At 45.9% G+C, this 10,002-nt stretch overlaps 1 protein-coding gene across 1 annotated transcript in view; it reads left to right on the top strand.

The window, feature by feature from the left end:
- The window catches only part of mpzl3 (myelin protein zero-like 3), a 19,773-nt gene extending 12,462 nt beyond the window's left edge, over positions 1–7,311 (top strand). Inside the window, 5 exon segments of the mRNA XM_084127076.1 lie at positions 721–898; positions 901–933; positions 2,603–2,765; positions 2,850–2,907; positions 7,101–7,311. Of these exon segments, the coding sequence (XP_083983202.1) occupies positions 721–898; positions 901–933; positions 2,603–2,765; positions 2,850–2,907; positions 7,101–7,172 (504 nt within the window). The 3' untranslated portion in view covers positions 7,173–7,311.
- Positions 7,312–10,002: the final 2,691 nt, after the last annotated feature.

Genomic DNA, 10,002 nt, shown 5'->3' with positions numbered 1-10,002 from the left:
TGGGATTTATCTGACCTTGGTGACGCGAGGCCGCTAGCAGACGGTCGGTTTAGCCAGTCTGTCTGCTTCCTGACCTGAGCCCCAGATCGTCATGTTTGAGCTCTAAGACTATGTGCCATATTACTAGAGAGAAGAGCAGCACCATCCCAGGAGGGATGAATACCATCTCTTTTCAACAGGTCAGGTCTGACCCAAAAACCTTTCCAGTTGACTATGAATTCTATATTATTTTGCGGACACCACTTAGACAGCCAACCGTTAAGAGAACACAATCTACTGACTATCTCATCACTCCTGCGAACAGGAAGGGGGCCAGAGCAAATTACAGTGCCTGACATCATACTTGCGAGTTCACACACCTCTTTAATGTTAATTTTGGTGATCTCCGACTGGCGGAGTCGAACATCATTAGTGCCGACATGAATAATGATCTTACGATTAGCATTAGCCAGCACTTTTAAATTTGCTTTGATGTCTGGTAACCGTTTTATAAAAGCAATACCTTTATAAAAGCATTTACTCTTATAAATGCTTTGCGTCTTACCTAACAATGCCCTACAGCACAGCCTCTCGTACCTTACTGCTTACATATATACCGGCCGATGTTTCATGCATCCCTATATTTCAGCTGTTTTTTTTTAGAATTGGTTTGGTAAAGGTTTCTGATCTCTGTCCATTGACTGCAGTAACATCATCTTTTGCATGTGTGTTTCTCTGTAGTTCTTCCACTTCTCGTCTCAGGCGTACCCGCCGCTGGAGGATTATTTTAAGGATCGTGTGAAGTGGCTGGGCAGCCCGTCCGGTGGAGACGCTTCGATCCAGCTCCTGAACGCCTCGCTCACCGATAACGGCACCTACATATGTGCCGTACGCAACCCCCCCGACGTGCATGGAAGCCCCCAGCCCAGACCGTGCTCAGCGTCACGCCACAGAGTGAGAACACACACACACACACACACACACACACACGTGTGATCAGACATGTGCAGGTCACATCAAACCTGTCTTCCTCAGAACTAAAGTTTTTTTCCTTTTTCTTCATGCCGTAAAATATCTTGAATGCAACTCGACACCCTTGAATCATTTAGTATACGTGGTTCTATGAATATGCAAATGAGCCCCGCCTCCAAAGTGACAACAGAATGTTCAAAAGGGACCATCAAAATAAAGTGTTACTGAAAAACGTTACACAAACAACGTATAGTCAAAATATCGTTTTGAGAATTTTTAAAGACCAGATAACTTTGAATGAATGTTTGTTCATAATGTTCTCATGGTTTCCTATTTCTGTCTCTCCTTGTTGTCATATTAGTTGTTATAGTTACCGTCATTAAACACACCTGCAGTTAATTATCTACTCATTGTTCTGCGTATTGAAAGTCAATAATTTTATTCCTTAAAACTCATCTTTGATCACCAAAATTACATATTTAAACGTTTTTTCCTTGACAGAAATGTGGTCATGCCTTAAAATACCTTGAATGTAACTCGACACCCTTGCCTCATTTAGTATGCGCGGTTCTATCAATATGCAAATGAGCCTCGCCTCCACTCACTCACTCAGCTCAGAGATCCACTGGTTGACGATCACACGTTGATCTGATTGGTTACAAGGTAGTTTGTGACGTCAGAAACACCAGCGATTTCAAAGCGTGTTTTTGAGACTGTCTTTGGTTCACTGCAGTTTTAAGGAGAAAATACTCAGCAATGGTGTCGATTTATGAATTTACACATGCTTTGTCTTAAAGGTGACATATTATGCTCCCTTTCACAAGATGTAATATAAATCTATGGCGTCCCCAGAATGTGTCTGTGAAATTTCAGCTCAAAATTCCCCCCAGATCATTTATTATAGCTTGTCAAATTTGCCCCTTTTTGGGTGTGAGCAAAAACGCTCATTTTTTGTGTGTCTCTTTAAATGCAAATGAGCTGCGGCTCCGCCTCCGTTCAGAAGAGGGCGGAGCCTGTACACTCCAAAACAGGCCAATCTCACTCATCCAGAGTCTCAGAAATAACCAGTTTTTGGTCAATAGTGTTCAGTGCTCGTCTGAGCTCAACCACAGAACAGTTTCAGGCTTTGCTGGATCTTCATCATTGCGTTAGAACTGGTCTCTGTTGTCTCTTGTGAAACCAAATGTCGGCTGGTGTGTGTAAACGTGCAGATTAAGGGCCGGTAATATTATAATAAGATCCTCTTCATACGTCAGAAGGAGAGCGACTTTTTTGACATGCTTGCAAAGAAAGACTGACCAGAACAAAGTTACTGGGTTTCACTTTTCATGTTTTCTGGGTTGGTAGAAGCACCGATTATAGCACTTACACACGGAAAAAGCCAGATTTTCATGATATGTCCCCTTTAAAGCATATTACAAACACCACATAGACATATAAACAACATTAAAAGCTGGATTTTCACCACAGGGGGACTTTAAAGTGACAGCGGCCTAATAAACCTGCTGCTCATTAAACACATTTTATACAGTACATTGAATCCAAAGCGACTTACATTTCATTCAAGGTTTACCTTTATGTTCGATCAGTTGTTTTCTCTGGGAATCGTTACTCTCCAGTTTCCTCACGCGTGCATCTGTGTGTCCGTCAGGAGCGTCGCTGGCGTTCACGGATGTGGGCGTGTTGCTGGTGTTTGTTCTGGTCCCGTCAGGAATCATCACACTCCTCCTGCTGGGTCGGATCCTGTGTCCGTGTTCCTCCGAGAGTCCGGGTCCCGACGCGACCCATCACTCGCCCATCGAGGAGCTCGCCGGGTAAGTGCCTGAACCAGTGCTCTCAGAGGAGACTGTGCTGTGTCTGACGAGTGTGTGTGTCTGACGAGTGTGTGTCTCTGACAGTGAGGAGTATCTCTACGAGGCGCAGAAGAAGAGCTCCATGTGCTGCTGTTACTTCAAGGTAAACCACCGTCTGGAGTGCGCAGGAGATATTTACGAGACTTTATTCTGAATTGGTTTTATAGTTGAAGAACTGTGTTTCCACCTATTTTTATGTGAATTTTGGGATATCACATCAAAAAACGCTGGATGGAAACGCCAAGATGCGCATAAATTCTCTAAAACACTCGTGCGCTCAATTGAGGCGGATCATTGTTTCATCTGATAATAAAAACTACGCTGGAAACACATTCACTGAATAAATCCCTTGATGTGTGACTCAGCGAAGGCTGTGATTGGATAACTGGAGTAACCAGTGGACCAATGGCATCGCAGCGTCTCTAATGTTGGTTTGGTGTTTCTGGAAGTGTGTGATCAGGATGATGTGGTGTAACTCCCTCCAGAAGCGTCTCACACACACGAGTGTGTTCCCGAACACCAGCATCCGAACGCCAGAGAACACGACAGCGTTTACTGTGTTTCGCCTGACGCTCGAGACACACTCGTTTATGATGAGGGGAAGAGAACGAGTGCAGAAACTTAGTTTTATTATTAAGCAATAAGCCCCTTGAAGCCGTGTTTTACAGCGGATGTAGAACGGTTGTTAGACGCGGAGCGGAGTGCCTAAAACCCCTCAGCTGTTCTATATCCACTGTAAATCACGGCTTCAAGGGGCTTATTGCTTTTATAAAACAGTTACTCCATAAAAATATTCATTTTAATATTTATTTTATTTACAAAATAAACACCAGCAACAAAGAAATTGTTGCGTAACAACATTTATTTATTTCTCCGCCAAGCAATGTAGTTCCAGAGAGGTTGCTAAGCAACACATGCAGCAACAGAGAATCACAAACGGCAGTTGCGCAGTAACGCTAATGCAATGCGGTCACAGGTGTGTGTGTGTGTGTGTGGAGTCATTTACAACTGCTGCAAACGCGGCTCAATCAATCAGAATCAAGGACTGGGACTATCCGTTTTATAACTGATATTCTGCACCAGACAGTGATGATTTTGTTCTCTTGAACACATGGGATGGGAGTTAAATTGGCAACTTTGGATGTAAACACACACAGCTACACACACAGCTACACACACACAGTTATTGAACTGAACTGAATCAACGCTGAACTGGATTGATCTGAATTATAACACTGTTGTGTTTACATTTACATTTAGTCATTTAGCAGACGCTTTTGTCCAAAGCGACTTACAAATTAGGACTAAATTAAGCGAGTCATCGTGAAGAGGCAAGAAACAACGCAAGAAGTGCTCAAAAATACGAAGTTCAGGCATTGTTCAGAGTAGCATAAGCCCGATAAGCGAGGGATTAAAGGAAAAAGTTTTTTTCTTTTTTTTTAGGTTAAAGGAACCTTATGTAAGATTGTAGCCAAAACTGGTACTGCAATCACTTTCAAATTACTGTAGAGCGGTGTATCCCCCCCCCCCCCCCCCCCGACTCGAGGTTGCCAGCTAGGCTGCAGGATCCAGCAGGAACGTAGGCTGCTACAAGGAGCTTCCAATGGCATCTTTCAAAGGCATCTCCTATACAAATCCTTGTTTTATTTCGGACTTTGTCACAACATATTTCGGATTCATAACGAGGTCTTTTAGGTTTCTTAGAGACGGATTGGCAGGGAGGACGAGAAGCTCAGTCTTTGCCAGGTTGAGCTGCAGGTGATGTTCCTTCATCCACGTGGAGATGTCCGCCAGACAGCTTGAGACCCGTGCCGCTACTGTGGGATCATCTGGTTGAAATGAGAGGAAGAGCTGAGTGTCATCAGCATAGCAGTGGTAGGAGAAGCCGTGTGCCTGTATGATGTGTCCCAGTGATGTGGTGTAGACGGAGAAGAGGAGCGGTCCCAGCACTGAACCCTGAGGAACCCCTGTGGTCAGCTGATGTGCTCTGGATACCTCGCCCCTCCATGCGACCCTGAAGGACCTACCTGTGAGATAGGACTCAAACCAGTGGAGGGAAGTTCCTGTGATGCCCAGTGATGAGAGGGAGGACATAAGGATTTGATGATTCACAGGGTCAAAGGCAGCAGACAGATCCAGGAGGATGAGGACTGAAGATTTGGAAGCAGCTTTTGCGATCCGTAGGGCTTCTGTGACAGACAGAAATGCAGTCTCAGTTGAATGCCCTTTCTTGAAGCCGGATTGGTTGACATCCAGCTGGTTGTTCAGAGACAGGAAGGATGTTACTTGGTTGAAAACAGCTCTTTCAAGTGTCTTCGCAATGAATGGTAGGAGAGAGATAGGTCTGTAATTCTCTTCAAATGATGTGTTTAGTGTTGTTTTTTAAGCAGTGGAGTAACCCGAGCCTGCTTGAATGCGGTAGGGAAAATGCCAGTATGGAGGGATGAGTTGATGATGTGTGAGTGCTGGGAGAAGTGTGGGAGAGATGGCTTGTAGAAGGTGTGAGGGGATGGGGTCTAGAGGACAGGAGGGAGGATGACTGGAGAGGAGAAGTGTAGATACTTCTTCCTCGGTTAGCGGAGAGAAGGAGGAGAGAGGGTTATTGGCTGTGGGAGAGGTTGGTCTGGGTTCCTGTGTGTGTGGAGCTGAGAACTGACTGCTGATAGTTGTTGTTTTGTTGGTGAAGACGTCAGCAAAATCATCAGCCGTTAAAGAGGAGGCGGGTGGAGGAGGACAGAGGAGAGAGCTGAATGTCTTGAAGAGTGATCATGTGTTAGAGGAGCTGTTGATCTTGTTGAAGAAATGAACATCAACAGAAAAGGAAGAGAGCAGAGATTTATACATACTCAGGTCAGATGTGTCTTTTGATTTGCGCCATTTCCTCTCCGCTGCCCTGAGTTCGGTCCGGTGTTCACGGAGAACCTCAGATAACCGTGCTGGCCTGGAGGAGAGAGGGCAGATATTGTCTAGAGAAGAGGTTAGAGTGGAGCATAGGGTATTCACATCCAGAGATGAGCACTGTGAGGGTGAGGGAAGAGAAGAAGACACGGCAGAGGAGAAATGGGGGAAAGTGAGCGCAGGTTTGGTCTGAGAGTGACTGGTGGGGGGGGGAGCAGGGGTAGAGAGTTGTAGATTGAAAGTAATGAGGAAATGATCTGAAACATGGAGAGGTCTCACCAGAATGTTGTCTGTGATGTCCGTGTGTAAACCAGGTCCAGTCGGTTGCCTGATGTGTGAGTGCCTGTGGTGATGAGTCGTTTGAGATCGAAAGAGGCTGATGAAGTCTGTTGCATACGGCCTCTCCAGATGAATGATGAAGTCACCCGAGACTAGCAGTGGGGAGCCGTCCTCAGGGAAAGAGGACAGCAGCACATCCAGCTCCTCTACGAAGCTTCCCAGCTGACCCGATATATGACTACAATATGGATCTTACTGGGAGTTGTAAGTGTAATAGCATGATATTCAAACGAGTTGTTGTTGCATAAAGAAGAGAGCGCTGAGTAGACGCGAGGGGAGTGAGAGAAGGAGAAATTGCTAGAGAGAGCAGCGGGGGTTGCTGAGTCTTCTGGATGGATCCAGGTCTCAGTCAAGCCCAAGATACTAAGAGTAGAATGAGATGCAAAGGCTGGAATAAAGTCAGCTTTATTGACTGCTGACTGACAATTCCACAGACCCACGGAAAGAGAGAGAGGAGTGTGTGCGGGTGAGAGAATGGGACGCAGATTAGCAGTATTGCGCTGCCTCCTGCGTGTGATGAAAGAGCATTGTCGAGAGACAACAGGAATGTATTGAAAGCACATGTTGAGTAAGGGTAAATAAGATCAAAGTGGGAGAGGAAAGGGAGAAGAAGATACTTAAGTGCCTTTCCTGTGTCCTTGCTTGGTGGAGTCGCACAGGTGGAGTCGCACAGGTGGAGTCGATGGTCTTTCCCCGAGTCGGTCTTCACACGAGGAGGCTGAACACGAGAGCTGAACGCTTCTGCTGATGCTTCCGCGACAGCTCGCAGACTACAGAGATATAGTGCTGTCACCGCTTGAGTGAGGACAGCTGTCTCGGCGAGCAATTAAGCAAATAAAGCGAAAATGGCCCAAATCGAAACTAGCTGCTAGAAGCCAATACTTAAGTGCAATGAAACTGCAATAATAATTTTGTTTTTAGAGCTGGTTTACAGCTGAACTTGAATTTTTCTCATATCTGAAGTTTGCATCATTGATTCTGTTATTTTCTTGTTTTTTTAATCAGTCTGTATTGTATAAAGTGCCATAGAAATAAAGCTGACTGTGGTGTGTGTTCCAGGGCTATGAGTATGAAGACGACTACATGCAGGAGAAACCGCACGAACTCACCTTCACCGACTCACAGTGTTAGATGAACTCCTTCTGTGTGTGTGTGTGTGCGTGTGCGTGTGTGTGTGTGTGTGTGTGTGTGTGTGTTTGATAAACCCAGACGTCATTCTACTGATGAGACTTCCTGTTTTGAGTGGGTAATTTTGGTTATTTATAAGGATGGACTGTTACTGTAATCTATGGATTAAAGTACTATAAAAGCTGAGAGAAGACAAGCTGATTTGATGTGAATGAATCAACATTCAGCGTCTGAAGGTTCTTGAAGAACCCGAGTCAATATCGGACTCGTTGTGCAAGCATCTTTAGGCGGGTCACGTGAGAGATTCGAGTGATCTGATTGGCTGATTCTGTTTCCTGAGATCCTGCAAGTTTTACCATTACTTTCCACCCTGATAAAGACCTTTCTACAAATCTATTTTGTTTATATATAATATGAAATACAACTTTAACATTATTAACTATTTTTTATGAACTAATTATTTTTTATAATTCCATCATAGAACAGCATTAGCATTCAAAAGTCTGCCTCTGTTTGGACTGATTCCTGTCTGAGGTTTTATTCCTGATGTTTTCCGACTTCAGCTGTTAGAGTTTCAGTTAATATAGAATATGACCCACATGTTCATTTCCACTCTGTGTAATTTCTGCAGTTTCTAACTCTTCAAACAGGGTGTAGTAGTGTTCACTGTATTTGCTGAAGCTTAAGGTCAAATGTATTATAGCATAAAAAAATAAATGATATTTACATTAAACACATCTGAATCTGATCTCCTGAATCTCCAAAAATTATGTATTATTAACAAAGTTTGAGAGGAACATGTTCAAATGATCTATCCAATCAGCACGAGAGGAGGCCTATCTACACTACACTGGGACGTCTGCCTTTAGCACATGACCTTTAATGACATCCCATTCCTGATCCGCAGTGTTTAATATGGAGTTGCTCCAGCCTTTGCTGCTATAACAGCTTCAGCTCTTCTGGGAAGGCTTTCCTCAAGGTTTAGGAGTGTGTTTATGGGAATGTTTGATCATTCTTCTAGAAGCGCATTAGTGAGGTCCGGCTCTGATGTTGGACGAGAAGCTCTCAGTCTCGCTCTAGTTCATCCCAAAGCTGTTCTCTGGGGTTCAGGACTCTGTGCAGGAGTCCAGTTCCTCCACACCAAACTCCTCATCCATGTGTTTATGGTCCTGCTCTGAGCACTGGAGCGCAGTCATGCTGGAACAGGAGCATCCCCAAACTCTTCCCACAAAGTTGGAGCATGAAACTGTCCAAAATATCTTGGTTTGTTGAAGCATTAAGAGTTCCTTTCCCTGGAACTAAGAGGACAAACCCTAAAGAACAACCATCCCCCCCCCCCCCCTCCCCCAAACAACCCCACACCATCACCCCCCCCCCTCCCCCAAACAACCCCACACCATCACCCCCCCCCTCCCCCAAACAACCCCGCACCATCACCCCCCCCCCCAAACATCCCCACACCATCACCCCCCCTCCCCCTCCCCAAACAACCACACACCATCACCCCCCCTCCCCCAAACAACCCCACACCATCACCCCCCCTCCCCCTCCCCCAAACAACCCCGCACCATCACCCCCCCTCCCCCAAACAACCCCGCACCATCACCCCCCCTCCCCCAAACAACCCCGCACCATCACCCCCCCTCCCCCAAACAACCCCGCACCATCACCCCCCCCTCCCCCAAACAACCCCACACCATCACCCCCCTCCCCCAAACAACCCCACATCATCAACCCCCCCTCCCCTAAACAACCCAAACCCCACATCATCAACCCCCCCTCCCCTAAACAACCCCACACCATCATCCCCCCTCCCCCAAACAACCCCACACCATCACCCCCCCTCTACCAAACAACCCCACACCATCACCCCCCTCCACCAAACAACCCCACACCATCACCCCCCCTCCCCCAAACAACCCCACACCATCACCCCCCACAAACAACCCCACACCATCACCCCCCCCTCCCCCAAACAACCCCACACCATCACCCCCCCCTCCCCAAACAACCCCACACCATCACCCCCCTCCCCCTCCCCCAAACAACCCCACAACATCACCCCCCCTCCCCCCTCCCCCAAACAACCCCACACCATCACCCCCCCTCCCCCAAACAACCCCACACCATCACCCCCCCTCCACCAAACAACCCCCCACCATCACCCCCACCACCAAACTACCCCACACCATCACCCCCCCCTCCCCCAAACAACCCCACGCCATCATGTGTGTTCAGCCTATAGGTGTGTTAGTAGTGTTTCTCCTTAAAGAGTGACATCGCCACCTACTGGCCTGGCAGCAGAATGCAGCGTTTTTAATCATTTTCACGGATCCGTGTGTGTGGGATAATTTTTACGAGGTTGTCGTCCGTATGCGAAATACGCAAACGAAAAAAGTCTCAGTTTTTAGTACATCGTTTTTGTGTAAACGTACCCTAATAACAAACACTTGAACATACGTCTGCGTGATAACTACCTAAAATCACAGACACCATATTTGGAAAAAAATTATTTGAAGTGTAATTGCAGGGTCCCCGCGGATCCTTAAAAAGTCTTAAAAGGTCTAAAATTAGATTTTTTTAATTTAAGGCCATAAAAAGTCTTAAAAATTATAATTTTTGTAAAAATGTTTTATTTTTATTCATGAAAGGTCTTAAATTTTAGATGAGACTTTGACTTAGACTTATCTAAATGCTTTCGAAATTAAAACTATCTAATTAGCGGCTCTTATTATTTTTTTAATTCTATCTTGGTGGATTTGCTTGTTCACGTGACAATTCGCGTCACTTACGGCAGTATATTAGCCTGCGTCTGTCTCCTGCACGCGAGAGG

The sequence above is a fragment of the Abramis brama genome (genome assembly GCF_963993115.1).
Source record: "Abramis brama genome assembly, chromosome: 10".
NCBI classification, from domain to species: Eukaryota; Metazoa; Chordata; class Actinopteri; order Cypriniformes; family Leuciscidae; genus Abramis; species Abramis brama.
Note: the sequence above shows the minus strand (reverse complement) of the source record. Positions and strands in the feature narration are given on the sequence as shown.